This window comes from Falco cherrug, chromosome 9 (genome assembly GCF_023634085.1).
Source record: "Falco cherrug isolate bFalChe1 chromosome 9, bFalChe1.pri, whole genome shotgun sequence".
Taxonomy (NCBI): Eukaryota; Metazoa; Chordata; class Aves; order Falconiformes; family Falconidae; genus Falco; species Falco cherrug.
Genome location: NC_073705.1, coordinates 15,881,854 through 15,908,862, shown reverse-complemented (window position 1 = coordinate 15,908,862; position 27,009 = coordinate 15,881,854). Strand labels below are relative to the sequence as shown.

Below are 27,009 nucleotides of genomic sequence, written 5' to 3'. Positions count from 1 at the left end.
ACACAAAGTGCTTCGTTCACACTAGTTCTACCAGACAGGCAGGCACTTCTGAAAACCCTGTGGGGCACGTAATCACCTGCAAAAAGCTGGTTCTTTTGCCAGCTGTTAACTGCATCATCTATATCATCATTACTGCAATGATCAGCAATAAATGCACCTGACTGTGCAGTAGGCTCAGACATTATTAACTGATGGTCCTAAAGTGATACCAAAGCACTTAGCTTTTACTTTGGTTCAAAGAGGAGGCGGGGGCGGGGCGAAGAGAAAAAAAAAAGTAATTTACCTTCAGAATTTCCTTGTGTGAATCCCAGGAACCAGGTAAAACATAATACAGCCCAGAGAAAGCAGAATCCCCTAAAATTGGAAAAGAAAAAAAATAATGAGTTTCTACAAAATCACTAACAAAAACTAACCACCACCACCACCCTGCCCCTGTTAAGGGTCTTCTCCTTGATCACAAGTCTAGCAGTTGGTGGCAGTGTCCACTGGAAAATGGAGAGCGAGTGCTCAGCAGAACTGCACTTGCTTCTGACTGAGATCTCATTTTGCTACTTTAAAGTCATCTAAAGCCCACTGAATTCAGTAGTCTGCTTTCCCACTGGTATTAGGAGCTGTTGATCAAGCCTTGAACAAGGACCGGAGCCGTGTTCTGAGATGCAGGGTCATCAGCGCCAGGTCAGCAGCCCCTTTGCTACTGCTGCTGCTCTTTGGCACTCGCTCCATCTAGGACAGAACATCAGAAACGCAAGAGGATGGAGAAGTAATTCAAAATCGGAAGGTCAAAAGACATGCCAGGAGTGCATGTGCATGTCTACGAGGACATAGATGGAAAATGGGCTGACAGGCAGCGACATATCACCTGCATCTCAGCCAACGAATTCCGAGTTCTAATGCTTAAAAAGTATCCTAAACATACAAAATCCTACATGGATCTATTCCTCTTTTTACACCCAGATGTAAAAGATGGGAGCAGCTTCTAACCACTCAGCACCCCGTGCTGTTGCCACTAATAACTTTTTCATTAGCTTGGTATGGCAGGAAATTTCAGAAAGCATGAGAGCTGCAGACTCCTGAGAACAGTGCTCTCGCAGACCCTTTCATGCCTGAGAGGGAATCGGACAAACCTTTCTGTTAGCTCAATTTTAAGCTTTGAAATGCCATTGAAAACAGCAGCAGAGAGCAAAACTTTTGCCAGAAATGTAGCTGAAGCCCCCCCTTCCCCCACCAACTTCCTTGACTTGTAGCCAAATAACGAACATAGGAAACTCCTTGGTTAAGCTCACTTAAAACTGTCAGTGGAAAGTTTGAAGACTAAATTCCCTCATCTTCTAGAGATGATATTTAACAGCTTGATCAACAAGGGCTGCTGAGGGAACGGAGACAAGAATGTAAACTACAGAAAGTCCTCAGCCAGAAGCAAGCATCGCAGGACATCCACAGGTTGTCCTCCACCTCACCAAGCCAGCCCGAATGCTGGGGTGTGCAAAGCGATGCCAAAGTGCAGCTTGCTCGTCTCCTCAGATCCCACAAAGACAAAGAATTTGTCCAGTGGGATGAGAGACCACTCTTCCCCTGCCATCAAGCCTCAGCTTTAGCACATGAAAGCATCCTCTGAGAGAATGTATTACCCTGGGCCAGATCCTCACTCAGGGCAGGAGACCCTTTCCCACAGCTAAAATGAAACCACAGTGATTTACGCATCCTTGGGGAAACCTGGCCTTAAACGTAAAAATCCATGCGGGAACCCAGCCACTAACTAATATTTTAAGGCTTGAGGGGACAAAACACTGGAGCGGCCGCGCATCGGCTGGGAAACAAAATGAGATTAATCACATCATTCTTTGCTGTTTCCATTACCCTGACACTGGGCTGCACATTTCAGGAGTTCTGGATAGCCAAATCACGGTATTCTTTCGCCATGCCCTATAGCCGACCATACGCTAACCAGGAAACGCTCACTATGCCCAAGAGATCTCCAGTGGGGGGGGCTTGGTGGTTGTCTGCCCACCCCATCCCGGGGGGCAGAGCTGTCAGGCTACAGACACTGCTGAGACCAGGCTGAGCTGTTGTCTCAGGTCAGTCAGAGGATGTGGGAAGGGAAGGAGTACAGGAACAATTAAATTTTAAGATGCAGAGACTCAATTCCATGTGTGCATGAAGCAAAGACCTTGCTGAGTATCATCAGCTGGGTTTGACTGCCCGATGAGAGCACGGGAAGACGAGGGGAAGGGTGTGACCAATATGACATGGACACCGAGGGCAGCAGGAGTCCCAAGCGTCAAGAACGCCTTTTCTCTGGTGAGGATCCCATTTGTACAGCTACGTACAAATGCTGGTGCACACAACACACCAAACTTAAGTCCAGATTTTTTGAAGGGGTACCCTCACAACCCAAATTCGCTTCCAAGATCAGTTGACCAACACAGTGAGGGGAACAAGCCTTAGGGGAAAATGCAGCACGTAATTTCATTCCAGTGACACTGACGGGGCTATAAAGGAGACGAATGCGCAGCGTGGGATCCAGCTGGCCTCAGCCCTGCTCCTGGACCCCTCACACAGCCAATACTCTCAGAGTTGAGAGTGGGGCCGAGAGCCAAAACGCTGAAGAAAAACACTTTGGCAAAATTTACCAACTTAATGGAAAAAGCAAAAGGAGCTTCCAAATGGCAGACCTGTGACTGATGGGGCTGTTAATTATTGCAGAATTTTATAATACAGGCTCTTTTTCCGTTACAACTCTGCAGTGACAGGGTTGCATAAGTAGCTCGAGTACCAATAGTAAAGGGACATCTTCCTCCTTATACAGAGTATCAAACCCACCTTGCCTTTATCTCAGCTTTGTCCCACAACCAGTGATTTCTGCAGACACTCTATCAAGAGGTACCAAATAAAGGCATTTATTTATTTTATTGCATAGGGTCTATGAATACCAGAATGAGTATCCCATTGCTATAGCTGCTAGGTGAAGAAGTGCCCCTGAATATGTATGATGGAACCTTAGAAGTTTTCCAGTGCAAACAAACTCCCTTTACAGCAAACCAAAGCTACTGACTACAGGTCAGTTTTGCTTCACTACTTTTTGCCAACTCCTGTGATCAGTCCACAGGAACTAACCAGTGCCAGAAGTGCAAGGCAGGAGACAACAGAGAGGGACAACACAGAAGCACAAAGACAGGTAATGAGGCTTCTCAGCCTTAACGGTGATTTTAGCAACTTCGCAGTGAGGACCACAGGCATGCAGGTAACAGCCAAGAATGAACATCCTGAGGATGCTGCAAAAAGCAACCAGAAGATCTGGGCACCACTTCTGCTGGGGCTTCAGGACAGGCAGGAGGTCCCTGCACATGGTGACTTGCATCACTGGAGACCTGATGAAATCATGCCTGCTAATTGACATACAATTGCCCAACTGTGCCCTGGGTTTTCAGCTTCCAGACTCACTTGCCATCTTCTTACTGAGCACTGAAAGATCAGACTCCTGAGCGTGGCAAGTTGTAACCTGGAGGCTAAAGAAGCATTATCGTCCCTCCAGGTGGCTTGTGCAGTATGTCTTGCTGCTATTGCCCCAGTAAAGTCATGCTCAGCACGGCAACCTCAAGGCAAAAGTAAAGGAAAAATCCTGCTGAACGTGTCGGCTCCTATGTGACAGCCACTGGAATAAGATAAAGCACTACACTGTACTAAGGACAAGAGCAAGACAATAGCCTCTAGGGTAGACTTGGTCAGGTATTATCCTCAAAAAAATGCAAGTTTGACAAAGCTGAAGCAATCTGTAAAATAGTTGTGATCAGCTAATTCTCCACAATTTCTGGAATTGGTTGGAATGACTCCAGATTTTTTAAATTAAAAGACTTGCCCCTGCCTTAAAAAAAGAAGTCCAAACAATTTTGACATGTTGTTTGCTTGGGTTAAAGCTGAAGAAAATGTTATAAGGGCTCAAAGCAGCATTTAATTTTTATTTTCTCCCTCATTTATGGTGGGGAGATATCTTTGAATTTGCAAACATTCTTGCAGTGTGGAAAAACCATTCCCCCCACTTTCCTCCATTCAGATGCATGTATTTTTTTTTCTGTCCAAAAGACCAGAAAAGACAGCTGGATGCTGAAAATTGCTTTTCAAGAAAAGCAAATCTACATTTCTAGCTGTAGATCAGACAGTGTGTCTTAAAAGGAGAAAATGTCTTTGTTGCTTAAAATCCTGTGCACATGTCTGGAGGTGATATTTTATAAGACTCCCAAGCAGTTTTGACAGTCAACAGGAAACAAAAATCACAGACTACACACTGAGTATTAAAAAGCACCATGGCATCAATTCTGCTCCCAGCTTTTTGGGGTACAAATCTTATTTTGTATCATCCTTTGCAGATCAGACTTTGGCTCCCTTTTCAGGGCTCCTGGAAACTATGGTATTTCTCCTCTCACCCTCAGTTTTTGGAGAGAGTGATGGAAACATATGATTATGTAGATGTGCCCATATCAACCCTGTATCATCCTTTGCTGGACCTTTTCTGCAGCATAAGCCAGCTATCAGCTCACACCTCCAGTCAAAGATTTTGTGTGGTGTATGCAGGTGCTGTGGCGTCCACATGCTCTCCCCAACAGGCTAAGGGCAGTTACTGAAATGGTATTCATTTAACCCCCACTCAGCATCTACATCTTTAAGAACAAGGGGAAAGCAGACAAGCAGGTACAGCCCAGATAGATACATTTCCATGGTCATTTAAAAATACTGAGAAGTCTAAGAGTGATCTATAAACTGTCAGTATTAAGTAGGGAAGAATGAAATTCAGCACCCCTCTACATGATTTTAATGTTCAAAAAAGCTCCCCCAGAATATCACCCAGCATCTAGTACACAAGACATCCAGAATTCAACCCACTGTCCCTAGGTACATGTTCATCAAAATAGATTTTCAGATGACAATGAGGAATTCATTGCAGACACAGTCATAAGGGGAGAAGCTGAACTGGGACATCACTGCGGCCACCTGAGCTCTAGCTAACAGCACGCTGAGCGCAGCTCGAAGCCAAAGGTTTCAAAGATTGTCTCACTGTTATTACTGGAGATTCCAGTAGCCCAAATGGGGAAACTCCCGAGGGTGGGAAACTCTCTAGGCCAGACTCCAACCCATCCTCACGGTGATCCTGAGCAGGAATGTCTGAATTCCTCCACCCTGCCCCAGAGTTTGGAGCATGCATGCAAACCCGGAAATTTCTAGGGTTTCTCTGGCTCCATTTCTGCCAAATCTAATCTCAATGCAGGACAAAAACACCCTTAGTGCTGTGCCTGTAAAGGTTTATCTCAGGGCTTTGGCAATGTGGCACAGACAAAGCTGCTGCTTTCCTTCGGAGGATGCCCCTGGTAGTGAAAGAGCAACCCACGGGGGCCTGCTGAGCGGGGGGCGTTCACAGAGGAGGGACCCCAGCTCCGGCAGCGGTACAGCAGCAGATCTCAAGTCCTGCAAAGGAGCTTTGCTCTCCTGAAAGCCTGCACATCAGCCAGGCACAAGGAGAGTCAGGATGCTTAAAGGGCTGGTATTTGCTCCCCCAGCACCTATAGCTCCCCTTAGGATTTCTCCAGGAGGGAAATGCAGATCTGCGGTAGACAGAACGTGAAGTGTCAGCCTGGCCAACCCTCCCTCCTGCAGACACCTGGCGCCTTGTTCTTTCACAGGTCTATGCTGTTATCTGCAGACAGCGGGCTGACGGGTTTCAAACCACTGGTCCTTGTCCTCCTTACTGGGAGCTAGAGCTTGCGTGTTCATTGCACAAAGCTGGTCCAGAGCTAACCAGCTCCTCTGAGCTCCTGCTGGTGACAACCTGCTTCCTCACCTCTAGATGCCAAACTGACACAGCTGTGATGCCTCAAATACCCTCACCGATACCTCCCAGCAACATTCCATAACAGGGGAACTTTCCTGACAACCCATTACTCTGTCTCCTCTTTGCTCACCGCCCTTTGCCTGTCTGGGTTTTTGACTTCATTGCTGTGTGAAGTGACAACACTCACTACTGGCCCTTGCCTTTGTGTTCTCAGTTAGTAACTGGAGCCCTCGACAAACAGAAGTGCTAAGCATGGTCTGTCATCTAACTCCTTTTTTGTCCTTCCAACAAACGCCTTTGCATTCCTTCATTTTGTGAATGGGGTTTGGCAGAGCCGTATAGAATTCCCCATTGTTTCCATTTGCACTTCAGTAAGCGTCCATCATTTCTACTTATGGCCCAACAAATTGGCAAAGAAAGAGGGGGGGAAAAACCCCATACCGTCTGCCCGCCTCTGGTCAGAGATTTCCTACAACTCCCTCACCACTAGACCTGGGCAACCCTCAGTCAGTAACGTAACCTCCATAAACACTCTTTTCAAGCAGGGCAAATTTTATCCCCTCAACCCACTGCAGAAAGGGAATAAAGCTGGAGCCCTGGGAGCTGTGCAATTGCCTCCTCTCTACCCCAAGGCACCCAGAACACACACACCACTTGACTGCCTGTTGCTCCCATTACTGATTTTGTCTAGCAGTGCCATAATTTGTGCCCAGATCACCTGCCCGGCTTGCATGCAGTGGTCTTTTCCTCTTAAAACAGGAGTCGTACCTTCCTCCAGCCCTTTCATGTCTTCCCAGGGGCTGACAAACCTTGGTGGTGCCAGGCGGGTGCTGTACCACTGTGCGTGCAGCTTTCTCATCCAGCACATGGGCCAGGCAGCCGCAGAACAGCATTAGGCCAGCACCATGGCACTGTGACAGCACGCAGGCTCCTGTCGGAGGCCACCAGGAGCACCAAGCAACTCTCCTCCACAGCCAGCATGTGGCACCAGGGCTGGAAGAGGCCAAAGTGGCACCACCACAGCTGAACTGCACAAATGCTACGGTCTGAACATGTGCTCAATAAATAGCTGAATGCAAAACCTTCTTCTGTGCTTTAGTGAACCTGCATTCACTGAAAATGCATCAATGGGAATGATCGAGAGGGGTATTTTAAGCTTGCAGAGCCTGTAAAACTTTGCGTTCTGGTTTTACAAGCTTTGCCTGCTCAAGCGGGGACAAGGCCTGGGTACACTCTGCAACTGCTTCTCCTTCCCCAACGAGCCAGCCCTCCTGCTCCAGTCCATGGCTCTCTTGCATGCCTGGCATCTCCTCAGCCACCAGCCCTGCTCCGGAGGATGCTGCAGGAGCGCTGGGACAAGCGGGACCCCCAGTGCCACATGGGAACGCACCAGAAAGTTCCTGTTACAAGCTGCCTTCAGGCAGCACAACCCTCACCCGCCCTGACGAAGACTCGGCAGCACAGGGGTGGCCTGGTGAACCCAGGCACAAGCCAGCTCTGGGCTCAGAGGACCCTCTCCAAGACTAATGGCCTCAACAGGAACATCCAGCTGCGGGAAACGGTAGGATGCACAGCACTCTGCCAAGCAAATCAAAACCCAGCACCAAAAAAGCCCATTGGGAGATAATGTGAAGGGTAGCAAGCGACCTCTGCTGAGGAGGGAACGGATCAGCAGCATGCTGGTGAGGTATTTAAGCCAGAGGAGATCCTGGGAACAAAAGGCACACATGTTCAGAGTCACCAGAAGAGACCAAAGCACAGATTTCTCATGGCAATGCAACATTCAAACCCATGAGGCCATACGCGGTGCTAGCCCGGGACACCGAGATACAAACCCAGATCTAGATCAGTGAGCAGGCAGCCACGCTGCCTTCTCCTGGGTTCCCATTTCCTAAACCTGTCCTCAGCAGGGTCCAGTTTGCCCTGGGACTCGAGCAGGACCTCCCGGTCCTCATCTGTAGCATGACTGCCATCACCTTCTCCGTCATGCTCACGAGTGGGTGCTCTGTGCCGCGACTGTGCCTCATGCCAAGTGGCTCCCCAGCATCGGCGCCCTTCGCCTCGCTACAACGTGGCGCTGCTCTTGGTCTGTCAAAGGGATCTTTCTCTCTCTGTTCCCATTGGGCTTCTCTGGGTCTGAAAGCAGCCACCCTCACAGGGTCGCAGGCAGCGCGCTCTGCACCCTGCCCGACGTTCAGAAGGCACAACTGGGAGACGCTGCAGCTACCAGCATCTCCAGACATGCCGCAGCCACGTCTGTGCAAAAAAACCTAAAAGCACTGAAATTCAGTCTTTGTGAGTATATAAACACACACACAGGGCCTCCAGCAGAGCCGGCTGGCACCCCGGGAGGGGTCTGGTCTCTCCCCATAGGGCCCCGGCCGGGAGCCCCCAAAGGGAACGGCACATCCCGCCCGGCCGCTGCGGGGCGGGGGAGCAGCGGGGTGACCCTCGGGGTGCCGGGGGGGCGCCCCAGGTCCCCTCACCCCGTTCCCACTCTTTCACCCCATCTCACAGCCCAGCTGAGGCTGGCAGCAGCAGAGGGATCCTGTACACAACTCTCCGGCTGCCAGGCAGAAGCCTCCCAGCCCTTCCAAGGGAGTGTCGGTAAATCCTCGTTACATCCGACAACGCAACCAGAGGGATTAACCCTTTGCTGGTCCCCGGGAAAATAACAACACAGCAGCAGCGAAGTTAACAATGAGAATCGAAAAGCCGATCCCGGCCGTGCGAATGCGGACGGGCGGGGTGCGGGCTGCAGTGGGTCACGTCTGTACATCCACGGGGAAACAGGGGTCTGTGCGCGTGCCCGGGGGCACACGAAGAACGTGCCCCCCGCACCCGGCTCCCCCCGGCCGCGCCTCACCCTCCCCACGGCTCTACCGCTTCCCGGAGGACTGCGGCGCCGACTTCCAGGTACTCCTGCCCCCACGTCCCCGCGGGACGGGGTCGAGGAGCAGCATCCCCCCCCCGCCCCCAGGAGAGCCGAGGAGCCGCCCCCGCCCGTGCCCGGAGACGTGCGAGGGGAGCGGGGCGCCGAGCTGCCCCGTCCTGCATCTCGCGTGGGTGCAGCCGGCGCCCACCCCCGGACCAGCTCCTGGGCTGGGGGCTCCTTTCCCCGGAGCGTTGGAACGGGGTGGGTGGGGGGGTCCTCCTGCCCCCGGCTCTCACCCCTTCCCGCACACCCCAGCCCCATTCCCAGCCTCCTGCTCCAGCGTGGCCTCCCTTCTCCCAGTCCATTCTCCTCTCCAGCGCAGGAGTTTTCACATCACCCCCTGGCAGAAAGAATGTCTTCCCCCACCCCATCCCGGGGCTCCGGGAGCGGAGCTCCCCGCTCAGGCCGGCGCTCCCCTCCCGCAGCCCTCCCGGGACCCCCCGGCACCCCCATCCCGCCCGGGATGCCCTTCCCCAGCCCGGGAGAAGTCGGACTTTGTACTCACCCCCTGCCTGCTGCTGTAGCTCTGAGTCTGGAGACCGGCTCTGATTCCGGCTCCATCACGTTTAGTGCATTGTCTCTTTCGGGCAATTTTTGCGGCAATCCATCAGAAAAAGGGGGACAGGCCGGTTTGTGGGTACATCCTTCCCAGGAGCTCAGTTCTCTGCCTCTCTAAGGGGCTCAGCTGTGTCAAAGACACCCCCTGGCCCGGACGGCTCACTCCTTCCTCCTTCTCTTCTGGGTCCTTTTGCTTACACAGATCTTTTAATCCCATTTAACTCCCTCTCGGCAGACTGCAATTACCTTGGGAAAAAGGAGAGAGAACACAAAGTACACGCTAGGAAGCCAGGCTGGCCCATGGTCGCTGGATTTCTTGCCTCTTTTTTTTTTTTCCCCTCCTTATTAATAGTATAATTTCTGTGATCTCTGATTTCCAAAGTCCTTGATTTAAAGTGTTTTTTCTTAGCTGTTAACTTTTTGTTGTTGTTGGTTGATTGGTGGTTGTAATTATTATTTTTATTTGCAGTGCAGATGTGCCTCCCACCCCCCCAAGGATCTCTCCTCTGGACTTAGAGAGGAGAGGAAAAGGCAGATTTTGAGAAATGAAAATTATTTAAGGATGTCGCCGCCGCCTCTCTCTGCTGCCCTCCTCTGTTAATATCGAAGCACTTACAAAAAATAATACAGAGTAAATAAATAATTAAAAAAAGAAACTCCTTTGGCCAGAAGAGCTGCCGAGAAGCTAAGGGAGACCCTTCCATGCCCCGCAGGGCCCTGCTCGGGGGGGCGCTGCCCGCCTGGGCTCACCGGCGGGGGGGGCCCGACCCATCGACGGACCCGTCTCACAGGGTACCCGACACGGCTTCTCCTTGGGCTCCGCGCCTGGCAAAGGCGGCTGGGGGGGGGTCAGGCTCGCAAGAGAAAAGCCTCCCCCTCCTTGCCCTGCCTCCACAGGGAGGGGGGACAGGGGACTGGTGCGGGGCATCTCCAGACACCCCCCCCCCCCGTCTCCTCCCAGCACCGAGGGATGGGAGCTGCAGCCCGGCGGGGAAGGAGTTTCCCTACGCAGCGCCCACCACAGTAAACCAGAGCCCACCTGGTCCCACCTGGCCAGTGCTGCCGGGGGGGCACGGACGACTCCTGCATGGGCTAAACCCTGCGTCCCTGTGCCCCCTCCTCTTCCAGCTCTTGCAAAGTCCCACCGAGCTGGGGGCCAGCACCGTGAGCACCCCAGGGTGACCGGCAGGTCCCTCTTGTCCACACCAGTTCACAGCAAACCCCCTTAGCTCTACGGGACTCCCCAGGCACTTGAGGGCAGCCCACGCCCCCCAGCCCCCCCCGCCTCCTCCGGGCGCCCCTGGGTGCCCCCCGGCCCTGCTCCTTCCCCCTTGCACCGCAGCTCTGCCTTGGGCACTTACTTTGCAGCGAGACGAGAAGCTGTGCAACATCTCCCCGCAGCCCCGTGGTCACGGGCATTCACTGCCCAGGCAGCTTACGGCGATTTCTACTTCTTAAAAAAATAATAACGATTGGAAAAAAAAAAAAAAGAAAAAAAAAAAAAAAAGAGAGAGAAAAAGGAGGAAGGAAAAAAAAACCACAACCAAAGCAAAGCCCGTTCCTCCCTCCTTCCCCTTCAGGCTCAAGGTGTCTCCTACGCGGGGAGCCAGCGGGCGCCTGCCCGGCGAGGCGGGGGGCCAGCCCCGGCGCTCCGGCAAGCCCGACACCCCCCCGGGCTCAGCAGGTAACCCTCCCCCCGCGCCCGCAGGTCCCTCTCGGGCCGTCGCTCCACGCGTGGGTCATGGATGCTGCAGGGATCCGGGAGAGAAGCGAGGCTGGGAGCGGGAGCTGGGAGGGACATGGATGTGGAAGCGGTGCAAGTTCCGAGGCTGCCCGAGTCCTTTTAAATAGCCGCAGCCGGGGGGCTCCGCGGTGGCGGGGGTGCCCCAGGTGTCCGGTTTCAGCAAACAGCCGGTAACGGGCGCAGACCCAGCCCCAGGGCAGGTTCCGCCGGGGGGGTTCCGCGGGGGGCGGGGGCGCCCGGGCTCCCCCCGCGCGGGCGCGGGGCGGCCGCTGGGGGCGGGGGGGGAGCGCTCCGCTGGCACGGCTGCTCCGGGGGGGAAGGGCGGGCTGCGAGGTCTGGAGGGCGAAGGACAGGTCCTGCGAGGTGCTGAGCAGGCTGAGGCACCTGCGTGGGTCTGGGCATCGGAGCTGAGCCACCCCAGGGTCTCGCTCCACAAAGGGCTTTTGTGCCCCCCCCCGGCACAGGGGGAAGGACCAGGCAGAACTAAAGCACCTCGAACCCGGGTATGGGCACTAAACTTACACACTCCTCAGGAAATAAAAAATAAAAATAGAGCCACAAGTAGGATCAAGGTCACCCCACCAAGTACCTGAAGATGAAAGCAGAAGGGAACGATGGTAACACCCGGAGCAGAAAATTCAAGGAGCCGCTGGGCTGACTCAGCAATACAGGTTTTACTCAAAAAACTGACCTCAGAATGTGGCCAAAAATCAAGGTTTCCCCCATAAATCAGATCTGCACACATGATGTCTTCTGTTACCATGCATGCTAAGGACTTTCCTGCTTTAATACATGTATTTGACTTAGTTGTGGTTGCTCTCTTAGTCTGTGGGTTTGCATCTCCCTGTTTCTATAGGCATAAGATTTTATTCATACCTTTGCTCTGAGGCATCTGCATTTTGCTTCCTTGCTTGCTATAATAGATAAAGCTTTCAGTAACAATAACAAAGAAGTTTGAAACAAGCAGTGTTGTGACTGGGGTAGATAACCAACAGCCTCACAATCCACTATCCCCTCAAAAAAACCTTTTCAGAAGAGTACAGCTAAGTTACACACCCAGATACTCATAAGAAACTCCTCTGTGCAGACAAACCTGTCCCAAAACCATCTGAAGGCCCAGGAGCTGAGACAACCTACCCACACCAGCTCCGAGGACTGGGACTTTAGGGACAAGAGGCAATCACATAGCTTGTCAGAAAGCACATAAAATCTCTATTTTTCTTAGCTATTTTTTTCCCCAGCTGTTTTTCCCATGTTTCTCAGTCATTCATTCCTCGCTGAGAAACAGATTCTAGCCAAGCCTAAGTGTTTAAGATAAAGCTTTAATCTATAAAAAAAAACCCAAACACTTCTCAAAAAAGCGCGTGGAAATTCCTACACTGTTGAATACACTTTACATCCTCCTGCTCTTTTTACACCTTTTTTCTCTTCCAAAAGCAGCGAGTATTTAAATAACCTTCCTTCCCCACAAAAAGCTCCGCTCTACCCTGAGAACAAGGCCCTGGCTTACCAGAGCGAAAAGACAAAGCAAAAAGGTGTGCTGCATCTTTTCACAAAGACATACACCAACGGGATGCAGGTGGATAGCTGGTAAGGACTGGCAATGCTTCAGGTCCACAGCATTGCACCAAGGACCACCCTAAAACACACTTAGAGCCCCATCCTCAAGTACTCTGCCCATACTTTACTCAGATGAGCACTTTCAAACCAAACACATGCAGAAAAGCTTTGCTAGCATGGAGACATAAATGTAGCCCAGCAGTAGGAAAAAGGGAATTAGTTTAAAACAAAAGGAAACCCAACGTTGCTCAAGCCAAGACTAGTGCCAAGTGAATTCAGGTTCAAAAATTAGACCTCATTCTTCAAAAAGAGAAAAGCCACAACATATGATCTGAATAGAAATTTATTTAGCAGATTTATTTTTCTTCCCTTCCAGATTTAAATAGAAGCCATTTTAAAACACTAAATAAACTGAAGTAAATCAGCACAGCAGTGAAATAAAAAAAAAAAAATAAAAAAAAAGGAATTGGCATTGGCTGTTCTAGTTTAATTAGCCAAAATAAGAAAAGTACAGGGGAGGAGGAAATGCCACCACACGCCACACAACATCGGGAACAGGGAACAGAACACTTGCTTTTGACAAAACGCACCTCTCCAAAAAAGCAGCATGTCATTACTGCCTGAATAAATACAGCTTTTAAAGCATTCATCCATATTTAGCCAGTTTCCAGAAGGATCAGTACCCACCTCTCCTCGGGATCCATAGCTTGGTTAGCATCAAGACTCTTATTAGTATGATTTTGTCTCTTTGCGCCTTTTGGAAAACCAAGCGTGAGGGCATGTAGAAGCATGGCGAGCGTGCTTTACAGCTGTGCTACACGGCTCACAGCACCCAGCTTCAAGGACCAGAAGGATCCCAGACACCAACCTGGGCTTGTCCTCCCACTATGGCTTGGCCTGAAGGACAACGCTGGATTACAGTTCAATCGTTTTTACCTTTGCACAAGTCAGAACAGTATTCTGAATCACTCGCTGCCCTCAGAACTCACAAGAAATTATAGGAATATATTTGGATATATTTAGATAAATACCCTATTCAGGTTTAAAACCGGGCAGAAGGCACAGGCAGCGTGAAGCCTAAGGCACAGGAAAAGCTTGTGGGAGAGATCAAACAAGAAGGAGAGGTGGGATAAAGAGCCTTTCACTCCCCTCTGGGCTGAGATGCTGTGCCCAGCCTGGGGCGGGAGGATCTAAACTTGGTACCTGGCTAAGAGTTGCTGGAGCCACAGGGAAAGGGAACCCACTCTGTGCGAAGTGCCACCGGCACGAAAGGGTGATGGTCCCTGCAATCATGGGAGGACACAGCTATGTGGCATGGCCCAGGAACACGTATCACATGGAGCAGGGCTGCTCGAGGGCTGGATCCACACCTGTAAGCCCAGCAGGAACAGAAAATTCATTATCCACAGTAAGAGGGCTCAGCCCCCAGCCCACGGGAGGGACTGGCTGCGCTGGTTTCCACCTCCTGGGGATGTTTTATTGAGGGCTGACTAGCACCTATACTGCAAATGTCAGCAGCCTTGGCAGCAAGAACCCCTGCAAAGCATTAGGCAGGGGGTCTGGTATCGACCCGCGGCTGTTGGAGCGGTGCGGAAACGTTCGTGCCAAAGCGACTGTTTCTGTCCCTTCTTGCTGCCTTCGAGAGCAGCTCGGGCCCTCTACCCTTATACGTGCTCCACGCTCCACTGCAACGCTCTCCCAGGTATGTAATTCCCCTAATCCCTACATGACTTTTCTGTTCGGATCCTGCATTGAACATGACTGCACGGACACTTCCCACACTGTTTGAATCCTGGCACTAGTTCAAGCCCTGGGCTAAAGCCTTCCCTACCCCGTAGGGACCTGGTCATGAGCAAAAACCTGCTGATGAGCTTCATTTGGTTCCTGAGAAGTCTCTCCACCCATGGCAGATCCAACATCTCCATGGAAGCAGAAGCTGGCCCTGCTGGGCCCAGTTAGCTGGTGCTCCTGTTCATTTTCACCTTCTGGCTTCAGCCACCACCGCAAGAACAGGAGGTTTCAGCTGAGGAGCAAAACACGCAGCACGTCTGATTTCCGAGACTGCTGTTTGACAGCTATTTGGTGATACAAAAGCTGCTGTGGGTTATGTTTCTGGTTCCCAGTTCACTAGGGAGGGCATTAATTATACAGGAGATGGTACAGAAAGCTCAGAAATCACGTATGTAACCAAGTTACTGCCCAGCACTATTTTCCCCTCTCCGCAGCCTTTCCAACAGACCCTATCCCATCCTGTGCCACAGGCTAGCGGTGACATGTTTGAACTTCTGCAGCTGTTTGATGTAAAATGTTTTAAATTCTTTTCGGGAACACTAAAGGCTTTTGTCTCTTGACTGGTGCTGTGGGGATGCCATGTCTGGCAAAGACTGATCTTTCTGTGCTTTCCCACTATACCATATCACACCGGGCTGCCCAGCCAGCCGAGAGGCAGGAATGGCTGTTAATCGTTAAACGGAACCTTTTTCCATTGGAACGAAAGGAAACGCCATGCAGCGATACAAGTCCAAGCCCACCCTTCCCAAGGAAATGTCGCCTGCTGATTACAACTCTGTCACGCACTTCTGTTTAGGTATTTAGAGAACTACAGTTTTACAGGATGGCTGTGAAGCAAATTGTCCAGCAGATGTTCCAGGCAAGCAGTGTTGAGCTGGCAGGTAAGCCGTGATGGGAGCAGCGCATCGGCACACTTTGACAGGAAGGTATTACAGCTCCTGAATCCCAGCTGTATTTAAGATACCAGGCAAAGGCTGCCTGGTTTTGCTAACAACCCTTTATTTTCTGTGTTTGTCCATCTGCTCCTAAGCTGTGTTCAGCCTATCCCTTGCTTAGGACCTATTCAGTCACCAGTGCTACTGGAAAACACAAGAGCCAGCAACACAGGGCAGCTGCGGGCAGTGCCCTCCAGCCTACAGAGCAGAGCAGGCTGTCTTTGGCGTAGCGTGGGGATCCTGTGCTCCATTTTGAACTGCACAGCAGAAAGCCAGTTTCCCCCTTTTACCATCAAAATCCCCACTGGCTGCTGCACGTGGAGCAGCAATTCCTCTGGAACAGTCTGGAAGTTTGCTAGTTAAATGCAGTAATGCATCAGCAACCACAAGTGCTTTTCCCACCCACATGCTAAAGGACCCTGTTGGGTTGGTGCAGATGGAGGTGTGCTGTCCCGCGTGAGTGCAGGTAATGTGATCTCTCTCTAAAGAAACAGCACATCTTTTCTTCATGAAACAGAACCACCCTGAGTGTGCCTTCTCCTGTGGCAAAGATGGACATTACACCAGGAAGGAAAAGTGCCTGGCGATCTAAATAATTTCCTGCATATTAAGGACAGCTGCTGCTGTGGTTGCTACTGCAACAGCAACAACAGCAGCATATTACTATGGCAGAAGCATAAACCAGCATGTAAAATGTAAATCTGGACCCTGCAGGTTTCACACACATCGTGCTTATGAATTTTAGGCAGCACTGCCAAATTCTAGTGTGGTTTGTCAGCTTTCTGGATACCCCGGTAGCACTGACTCAGGTGTGGGTCAGTGCTCGTGCCAGAGTCCCTGCACAGGCAATGCAGAATTGGTGAAGGTAGGAGCAGCAAGCCCGAGCTGTCCCAAACACCTCGGACAACGGGTAGGTGGCTGCAGGCAACAAGCACCCGAAGGTACAGGCTACCGAGTCACGCTACGTCCTTTCAGAGAATAGGTGCTGTTTGCTCCGCGGGTGCATGTGCTTAAATTCGAGAACATGGTGCTTATAGCAGCTGGAGCTCATTTGCACACCCGGCAAGCCTCAGGGCCGAGTTCAAAAGGGAGACAGGAATCAGGGCAAGATCTTGGCCTTCAAGAGACAGCATGTTACAATGCAAATGCCTGGTACAAAGATTTCATGCAAGACAGACAGAAACTAAGCCTGAGTCAGATTCTGAGTAGTTTCAACAGGGAGGGGAAAGGAAGAAGAGCTTAGAAATCAAAACAACTTTTTGTTATGAGTAACACTTAAGGTAATACTATGTAAAACAAAAAGGTTTTTTTAAAAGTAAAACAAGATGTATTTTTTGTTTTGGAACTGACAACCAGTTCAGCTGCTGTAGGAAAGACAACCCTGTGTACTGGTGTTGGGCAAGCCTGTGGGAGCAGTTTACTGGTCAAAGGGAAATCATATCTGCCTTATGTCAGGAAGCAATTGAAGTGGAAATGGTAAGTCCAGGGCAAAATGAACGAAGGGTGAGACTCAACAGAGTTGAGGTGAGCATCTCTTGTGCTCCACCCTGCACTGGGCTCACTAACGACACCAAAAAAGCTTCTTTAGCAGTGACGAGGATGAGACACCCTTTGCATGTACACACATGTGTACGTTAAGCAAAATCTTGTAGTTCACCAAGTTCTGAGTTATCAGCACCAAAACAACTGCAATTCATTTTGTGTAGCCTAAGATACAACACAGCCATAACAGGGGGATTGCTTAACAATCTAAGCTACAGTGTACTGCCATGACACCATTTCCTTTAGCAATGGTATTCAGCCATTTCTGCAACCAGTTGGCCATCACTATTCTGGTGAAAAGTGATGTAACTCGTTTGCTGGAAAGAGGCATCACCTCATTGCTTAACAGCTCTTTGGTCCTGGATGTCCCAGACCAAAGGAGGCAGCTCTCCTCTGCGGGGAGGCAGTTGTGTCCGAAGGATCACACACTACCCCAGAGCTCAGCAGAGCTCGGTTTTGGTTTTCACTATTCCAGTGACCTGCAGCGTGACCTGCAGCAACTTAAACCATTGCTTTTGTGCCATTATTTCCTTGTCTCTAGAGTGAAGCTTGTGATATAGATCATCTTATGTGTAAAGAGGTTTAAGACCTTCAGACATACAGTGCTGCCAGTGAACTGTTATTACTTTACTGTGCAGTTGGCAGCAGCCTCTCCTGAAGGAGAAAGTGTAAATCTATTTCCCAACCAGCTTTTATATTCGCCACAACCTGCCATCATCCAGATGCAGAGTTCATTAGGGATTGTTCAGTTTTATCTGGCTGTAAAGGCCCACGTAAAAAAACCCTGCCGATTAAACATGCAATTCAAATACATCTTCTGGAGCACAGCAGACAATCCTTAGCACTTTATCTGCACTGACTGAAACGCAATCTGTGCCACTTAGAGCAGAACAATGCTTGATTTCTTCATACTTCGCTTGAATTGTTAACACATAAAGCAGAAACACAGGCCATTTTCACAGAGAGGTTCTCTTCTGACATACTCAGTATGTTAACTGACAGTATACAAATCTGCTTCAAAGCTAACAGGCTTTTTTTCTTCCAGCAAACACACTTCTGCATATCTGCACTCTTTCGCTCTCTCCCCACTTCAACAGCAATAGTATTTGGTAAAGCTCTCCAAACTGGTGCCACTGCAGAAAGACTGTATTTACTGATGTTTGGGTAAGGACTAATGAGAGACCTGGTTGTGTCTCTGTTCCTCCAATTTTTTATTTTTTTTTTAAAGTCAATATTTATACACCTTACCGGTGAAATAAATCCCCTCCTCCCCAAAGAAGGGGGAAATAAAATTAAGTGACTGATATGGGATTTCATGGAAGGAGACTTTGTTTGCTTATTTGTTTTCAGAGCCTGGGAGGTATTAGGGTATTTTTTAATTTTATTGTAATTCAAATGCAATTGTACTGTACAGAGTGCATCAAAGCGGCTTCACCATAGGGCCTTTCATTAAGGACCCCAAGCCGAGGAGCCCTTGTGTACTGCTGGGCTCATCACTGGATCTGGGGGGCACAAGACTCAGGAGTGTCAGGGGCTGGACCACCTCCATCCCCACTAAACGTCCTTTCGGGATGCACTCAGCTCAGCCCTGATGGGGCCAAACTTGCTGAATGAAAAGCGGTTAACGTTCCAGCAAGTTAGATACAGTATAAACAATTTAATCAGCATTGTTATGGCTCTCCCAGCATGGAGATCCTGCCTAAAGCCTGTCAGGGACCACAAAGACTTATACTGACTTCTCAGGCCTCCAGAACATGCTCTGGTTTCACCAGGACTTGCCCATGGGTAACCTTTGAACAGGAAAGATCACCACTAACAGATTTGCTCTTTGCTCTGCGACAAACTGCTTTGCTGGTCCTTCTCCCTCAGGCTCTTGAGCTTGTCTGTTCCGTGTGATTTGTAAATCCCTTTACTAAAGCAATAATCAGAGCATCAGGGGCTCTGATCCCATCAACACATCTGTTGAAGGTAGTTTCTCTCTGCCAAAGGCAAATCCCCCTGAACTATATACCTGGACCAAATCCCACACAGCTCTGCAATGCTTCAGTTTCCAGCGTGAGCTACCCCACGGCAGCCAACCAGAGCATTATGTGTGCGGCGTGATTGGCATCCCTGCACGGTTAATCAGGAAAGCCTTTATTTTAGTTAGGATTTTTTAGTGAGGATTTTTCTGTCAAGAGTATCTGTTGTTCAATCCTACATAATGAAGTCACTATTCCTATTATTGTTGTTTTAAAAAAGAATTCCAAATCCTTTTGCACAAGATAGCTTAAGTTTTTGCAGAGGAAAGTCACTGGGACGCACTTCACTAAGCTGCCAGAAAACTCTTTCCTGGAGTAGCTGCTCTGTAGGAGGCAGTGTATCGACCTTCCTCGTGTGCTTTAGGGGGATTTAAACTGCCAAACTTGTTCTTGATATAAACTGACAGCGTGCCACTGACTGCAGCTGGGCATCCCCCATTCGCCATGTAGAGATGTGGGAGCAGATTTATATGTACTTGCAAATAGAAATAAATAAATAAATACTGCCAAGACTCAATAGCACCCTCGCCATGCTTTCAGGAGATTAAAAAAAAAAAAAAGCAAAAAAAAAAGCAAGGGCCGAATGTTAGTAAAGAATTCATAAAAATCCTGAACTTCCAGTGCTCACAGTTACAGCAATAGAACCGCAAGGAATTTCTATGTGTTCAGCTGAAGTTGATGTTTGTGGAATAGCACAGAGAGCTTGGCCTTTATGTATTTCAAAATCGTAACCAAAGGGGTAAGTCCTCATTTGCAGCATCCAGTGGCATCACTGCAGAGCATACCGTTGTATAGACCAAATCAAGACATTTTTAACCTGCTTCCCATTTGCCATTCCCCCAAAGTCTGTGGGACTGAAGAAGAGCCTTGTCACTGGTGAGGGTTAGTTCAGGGTCAAGCTCTACACTCCAAAACCCAGGGAAGGAACACTGTTTACTCTCCACTTTCTCAGAAAACAGTTAAATCCCTCTTCATATGGAACATCTCCTTCATGTGTCATCAGCAAACTTTTCCACTGGCAAAGTCGCCATGTTTCAATATTTGCTTCCGACACAAACAAAATTTGTGGTTTTTCAGTGTTATCTTGCTTCACAGCCAGCCTGAACACCTGCCTTTCTCATGTTACATTATTTTTCTCTGGCTTTTCTTCATTATGAGCTAACATTACACTCTTTCTTGTTCAGATTAAAAAGGACAACTTTTAATCTCATTCCATTGCTCAGTGTATCTTGAGGTGGTCTTCTCCAAATGGCTCTGACTGTGGCTCTTTTCTGATCGAATCCCACATTTAGCCCACGAACCAGACCAACATTCACCTCTGCAAGACTTGCACTAATCAGTAGAATGGAAGAGATGAGACAATTTAATATTTTACATCCTTTAAATCTTGAATAGGCAACAATACTTTGATAATCTTCCTGTCAGTGTATACGCCCTAGGCAGGGAGCAGGTACTCCTGCTCTTATTTTCTCTGTAACACTGGTGCAGTGCACCTGACAGCCACGCTGTAAATGGTTGATGCAGCCTCAGCCATTAATTGATGTGGGTAATGCGGCTCTCACCTTTGCCTTCCTCAAAATAACACACACAGAAAACACCCAAACCAGCCATCCCCATCAAACACATGATGAACAGGTCGTTACTACAAAAAACACTTTGATGCCCCAATGTGCCTTTCATTATAGCATCCTACAAGCACTTTGCAGTTATTAATGTGATCCCTAATTCATCACCCACCCAGGCAGTTTTCCCTCATTCACCAGCTGGATATACAGATATACAGATACATCAAGGTGCAATTCTGAAAGAGTGCCTGAGCACTTGCACATTCCCAGCAACTCCACATCACTCCAACTTCAGAAATAAAATCAGACCATTAGTAACCTGTCCCATCCCCGTCACAGTGAGTAGCAAAGCAAGGAGACCCCAGGAATCTCTGCCCACCAGGCCACAAGTCCACAGAGCCTCCTCTCGCCATCACTGCCCTTGGTAAAACACGCTGGTCCTACGTACGTGGTCAAAGGGACCCTGCAGAGAATAAATAAAGTTTCTCTGTGCTCCTCACCCCTTTGTCTTGAGCTGTTTTTTTTCTTTTTTCTGACATGTCATTATTAAGCAACAGGAACAAACCAGATTCTGGGTAAAACTTTCCCCAAAGTAGGTGGAAGATAGCAAGAAATGACGAGCTTTTTTATTTCCTCCTCCTTTAAAGGGGAAATATTATTGAACTAAAATACCTGTAAATGATACTGATCGGCGTTTTATTTTATAGCTTTGATTTTTAATTATTTTTTTTCAGTCCAACAAGACCACCCTTTCCCCCTAGCAATACTAGGAGGGGACTGTCCTGAAAATTATAGATTCCAGAGTTTGCAAGAGAACCACAAAAGCTTAATTATAGTTACTGACATACCAAACGCCCACTGAAGGCTTAATCTTGCCTTGGCCAGAAATAACCACACAAAGTGAAGGTAGCAAAGTGACATCAAACAGCCTCAGCTAGGGACAGCTTATTAGCGCAGGGGGCAGGCAGGCATGGCGCGCTCCGGGCAGCTGCTGCTGTCAGCCCATCAGCGGTATTGACCTGGTTTGCTTAAGGGGTTTCATCCCCCGTAGAGTAGGGTTGCACCAGTTCCCTCTTCCAGATGTCTTTCTCCAAGAAATGGCCTGAAAGAGCTCCTGCCTCTGCCGTGAGATTCAATACCCGTGTTCTGCACCAGTAACGCGCAGCGCACCTGTGCTGGACCCGTGCTGCACCCATGCTGTGCGTGCCCCATCCTCCCAGGCACCCGTGACAGCCGCTGGAGGGAAGCAGCCTTCAGCCACAGGAAAGCTTTGCAGATAGAGGTGCAACACTCCTGGGAATTAGAAAATGCCTGGACCGGTCTGCCCCAGCCCAGCCCTGTTTGCTCTCAGGCTGTGCTGGCAGATCCTGCAGGAATGGTGCGCGTGGGCAGCTTGCTGCCCTCTGGGCAGACACCAGCCTCCGACAGCTGCAGTCACATCAAAGGCCGTATGTCTAAAGCGATGCTAAAAGGGTTAGAGAAGGTGAAGCATCGACTGGGGTGTTCCCAGGGAGCCCAAGGAGGCTACAGAGCACCAGTCCCCTCTGGATGGATCCTGGACCCAGAGCATCGCCACGCGGCGCTGGCTGAGTGTGCTGTGAATGGGCCCAGCGGCCCCACAGCTCTCGGTGATTTATGGCCCGTCCTGCTGCCCTGCTCATGCTGAGCCCCTCAAACTGTGAAAATGACCTTGTGACAGCCTTGGAAAGGCAGGGAGGAGCCCAATTAACCAGGGAGACAAGGCGGAGGCAGCAGCAAGGGCTTGGTCATTGTCACAGGCAAAGACTGATACGGAGCCAGGGAGACAAAGCACAGAGCTACCAGAAACAACGCAGCCAAACAACCTCTTTCATTTTCATTTCATCAGCATGGGAAGTCCCCATCTTTGTCCCCACAAATCACAGAATGTTTTTTGAGGGGATGGGGAAGGCTGCTCAACCCGGGCTTCATTTGCCCCAGGGTGCTGCACGCCTGTCACCTTCCACGGCATCACCTCGCCACAGCAGCGTAGCAGTTCCCCGCGCTCATTGCAAACAACAACAGGCCGGACCACAAAACCCTCATTTAGGCTGGAGCGAGTGTATTCCCACAAAAACCTACAGTGCAGCTTTCAGGACCTGTAGGAATAAACAGCTGACTGCATGGACACGTTCCACACTCAGCCCCAGCACCTCACACCTCTCCCACGTGCCGGTTACAGACCATGTACAGAGCAAGGGCTGGATGCACGGTACTGCAGGCTGGGCTGCGTGGTGCTCGAGGGTCGTGGCTACAGGGACAGCAAGTTCAGGCAGGCTTGGTGTCACCCTGGGTGCTTCCAGCACCCAGAAAGTCCACACACTCGCATGTTTCCCATCCAGGGATGCTGCCTTTGCCTTTTGTGCTGTACAGCGTGGGTGTTACCTGCACTGCTTCAGCCAGCACTGGTCCCCTCGGGTGGGTTTCCACACTGTATGTTTTATGCAGCAGTGTTCCTGTGACAAGCTTTGATGGGAGCTGTTCTCCAGCTGATGCACACAGCAGACAAAAAGCTTTTGTCAGAAGGGGGAGGTTAATACTAACTCTTCTGCAGTGAACTTCATGGCATGTACATCCAGGAAATTTGTCACTTAACAGCACGGTCCAGTGCCCAGCACATCCGCTTGCTGATACGCTATTTGATTCACAGGTGACATCTGCAACCCCCGACACAATCAAGAGGCTGCAGTAAAACTTCTAAAGAAAGGGGGTGGCCAGAGCTGAGCAAAGCAGAGACCTTCCCAAGATAAGTGTGGTACCAATACCTAGCTACATGGTTACAGCAATGCTTGTACTCTCATTTACAAGAGTGATCAAAAACGTCTCCTTAAATCTGGGACAGAGAAATAGCTGGACTAAGAGCTAAAATTGAATGGGCTGGTTATTGAAAACAGCAGTATTATACTTATTTGTCTCTCATCCTCTGTGCACCAGCTTTAGTCCACTGAATAGCTACAGAATTCACTGGCGTTATTCCTAATTTTACAATGATTTGGGAGAAGAGGGGACAAAGGCGAGCAAACAAAGCTAATTGCCTTCAGTGTTTTGTTTATCTGGTTTTTGTTCAGCCAAACAAAGAGGACGTTCAGGTCCAAGCTGACTGCGGAGCCACGGAACTCTTTTGCTCGGCTGGTCTGTTTAAAAACAGTTTGCAATTTTGGCATCCAGCATCTTCAGCAACTACCACTAGCAAGTACTTTCTTATCTCCATCTGGTCACTATAGAAACTCTGGTGACTTCAGCCACTGTTACTACAGATTAATCAACCTTGCAAAGCCCCTCCAAAAAAGCAGGAAGTCCTCCAAAAGCCAATCCCTCAGTCATAAAAAGAACAAAGCCAGGAGGAGATTAATCACTGGATGCTATTTCCAATGCAAAAGTCCAAGCAGGAAAAGTCCCGATTTTAATAACAAAGCTATGCATTTTCACCCATCCATACCAGTGTGCTTTTGTTCTTTGTGCCAGAGAAGAACACACTGAGCAAAAATGTAAATAATATGGCATGCTATGCAGGGAGAGCCTGCTGCTGGCGATAGGCAGCAGAATATGGACCACACAAATCACAACCAACCAGTTCTGCCAGCTCCGGTTGCCTTCCCGGCATCAGCCAGCATCTGAGACTTCCCAGTGTAGTCTGAGCGAGGCAGCAGGATTCCCAGGCATCAAGCAGAGAAGCAGAGCAAGGAAGAGGGAGTCTGGGAGGGCAAATCCAATCTGCTGGGATTTCTAGTCAGGAGCAAAGCACCTGGTTGAACACAGATGTGCCAAAGGTGCCAAGAACTGAGGCCACCTGTACCTGTAAGTCCTCAATAGAGACTCTAGCAAAACAAGATCACCAGATGTTAAGCAATCTGGCTGAGAAACAGGCATGGCTATCTCCACATGTCTGTGAGAAGACTGCAAGTCTGTCTCAGCCCTGCAAGGAAGTATTGGACAGACTTCGAGCAGCCATCCAAAAGAGAAAAGTGAATCTTAGCAGTGTTCCCCGTCCTGAAGTGCCAAAGCCAGCAGAGCAGCTGCATGCAGCACTTGGGGAGGCAGCCGACAGGTGATGCCGATGCAGAGCATCAACAGTTTGGTTTGGTCCTTGCATCTTCTCAAGAGCAGTGGTTGCAGGCCACGTGTTATGGATCAAAAGCGCTCTGCTGCTAACACTTAGAAGTAACCAAGTGCTCTGTTACTAACTCTTAGTGTGCAATAGTACAGGTTTCCTAAGGCCCTGGGACTGTGAGCATCCGTTACTCATTCAAAGAAAACCAAATGTGTTGGTAGCAATTTGTATTTCTAGAGGGGAGAAATGAAAAAGTCAGGTTTGAAAAGACAACTACTAACAAAAGTTGCAAGCCAGAAGGCAAAGAAAAGCAGCCCCAGATCGACTGTCTTTATTATGGCATTGTGAGCATGACCTCAGCCCATCTGAAAATCAGCATTGCCAAGTATCTCCCCGCTAGACACCAGCCCAGAACATCCCGACTCCCAGCAGAAAGGGCAGTTGGGAGGCTCCAGGAAGCCCCTCTGGTACCAGTGGGGAGCAGCCCGGCCAGCCCAGCGGAGCGTGTCCTGCCCGCCCTTGCCCGTGCCCTGCCGCTGGCCCACGGAGCCACCGCTGGGTCCGTGGCTCCTGTCCCGACACTGCCTGCTCCCACGTGGGGATACAAAGCCAACCCTGAGATCTGCCCTTTGACCCAGGGATTGGGCAGGTGTTTTAGCACACTTTCCCAGCCCTTGCTGTGCCCACTGGCTCCAACACCTTTCTCAAATAAGATTTTACAATAATGGTTTAATGCTTCAAGTTACAAAGCCTGGGAGTTTGGGAATAGTTCTTGAAGTTAGGTTCCTGAACGCTTTTATGTTTCCAGAGTACAACAGGCTGCCCTGTGGCACTAAACGGGGGATGGATTTGGATGAGCCTTTTACAGTGTTCAGGACAGATGAGCAAAAGGGTGCCTGAGCAGCTCAGGGCTTGTTGCTCAGTAACTGTAGCTGTTACAGTGCCTACTCTACAAGAATTCACCATTAATTCTTCCAACTATAATAAAAAGACTTTTTCTTTATTGATATTATTATTTCCTGTTTACACAGTCCTTTTTCAAAGTGGACTCACAAGGAGCAAGGGAAGGTAAGAAACAAGCAGAAGCCAGTGCAAACAATTTCAGGGGACCCTTTGAAAATCGGGCAACTTTCAAAGATCTCTCTTTCAAGTGCCCTTCACTCTCCTCACATCAGGGAGGGAGCACAGAGGAACTAGGTCACTGAATCCAGGGAAAAGTCAAACAAGCAAATCTCAGCTGAAACCCCTGAGGTTAGTATGTCATGATTCAGTTCCAAAGGGGAGAGTTTCTGCTAAGTTTCATTGAAATGTGAGCAAGACGGGCTTTCAATAAACTAAGGGGGTGGGACATGTTAATGTCCTGCCCAACTTGCTTTTAAATATCAAGGAAAATGAAAAAGAAACCCTGGGTGCAGGGCATTGGATAATTAAACCACTGTTTTACATTGGGATGAAAGCCAGAAGGGGAAAGGAGAGCAACAGCTCACTCTAAAGTCACTGCGAATGGAGAGTGGACGCAGACCTGCATTTGACAAAGGGCTTTTGGGTCTTTGTTGTTTGTAAGGCTTTTAAAACCAGCTTTCATTAACATAATGGAAATAAAGCTCTTAATCTCAGTTTGTAAACACAGATGGAGGCTAACATGCTAATGCCAAAGATTTTGAAAACAACTGGTTCAAGGTGCTTCCACCTTTGTAACCTCACTTTCAATCCCAGAACAAACCCCATTGTTCCAACAGTTTGATTTTTCAAAAGCACTCCGCATCCGCACCCAGAAATTCTCCTGTACCTAGGAGAGGGTTTCCTACACCCAAAAATACTCATTTGATATCCTAAAAAGACATCCATCTTTTCTATTCATCCCATATTTTTTTCTTCTGATTCTAAAACATTGATTGGCAAACACTGAGCATCATTTTAACAATTTTGGGATCTGAGATTCCTCAGTTTTCTCCTACATGCAACAGGCACAATAGCTTAGAGCTTAGGTGCAAGCTAAAATGACTGTCATTTCCAAGACTGTTGCCCAGGTGCTGCTCTCTCCCCCTCCTTACAAATTACTCCCCCCAAACAACTGGATGCTCCCCCTGGTTTGACTGGGCTGACATGAAGACAACAACTGCCCTGATAAATGCCTTGGCTGGGTTCAGCAGATCCCCGCTCCCTCCTGGCTTTCTGCCCTCCCTTTAGCCACCAGACAAACACAGGCTCTGGAATGAAAGACTCGTGCACACAGCGGCATATCCAGCTCGATTTTCCACATCCCCTGACTGCCAGCCTGCGGTGCTGACTCGCACCGGACCTCACATGCTGGGCACGCTGCTCCTTCCTCCCGGACTGTCCGATCCTCACCCTCACCAAACGCAGCAGGAAGGTAAAACTAACAGCATTTCACCCTGCTCGGGTCTGGGGCTGTCCTGGGACACCAGGACATACTCTGACCCATTACTCATCGGCTCAGACTGGAT

The 27,009-nt window shown here is 49.5% G+C and overlaps 1 protein-coding gene across 2 annotated transcripts in view; it reads right to left on the bottom strand.

Moving 5' to 3' along the window:
• Positions 1-10,969, bottom strand: part of COL27A1 (collagen type XXVII alpha 1 chain) — a 160,065-nt gene extending 149,096 nt beyond the window's left edge. Inside the window, exons 1-3 of one of the 2 annotated variants that reach the window (XM_027809525.2) lie at positions 10,676-10,969; positions 9,262-9,560; positions 284-354 (exon numbers count right to left, since the gene is read on the bottom strand). In XM_027809525.2, coding sequence (XP_027665326.1) covers positions 284-354; positions 9,262-9,317 — 127 coding nt within the window. In that variant the 5' untranslated portion in view covers positions 9,318-9,560; positions 10,676-10,969. Of the gene's footprint in view, positions 1-283; positions 355-9,261; positions 9,826-10,675 lie in introns of those variants that run through there. The other variant, XM_027809526.2, reaches the window with a different exon arrangement.
• Between the last annotated feature and the right edge of the window lie 16,040 nt (positions 10,970-27,009).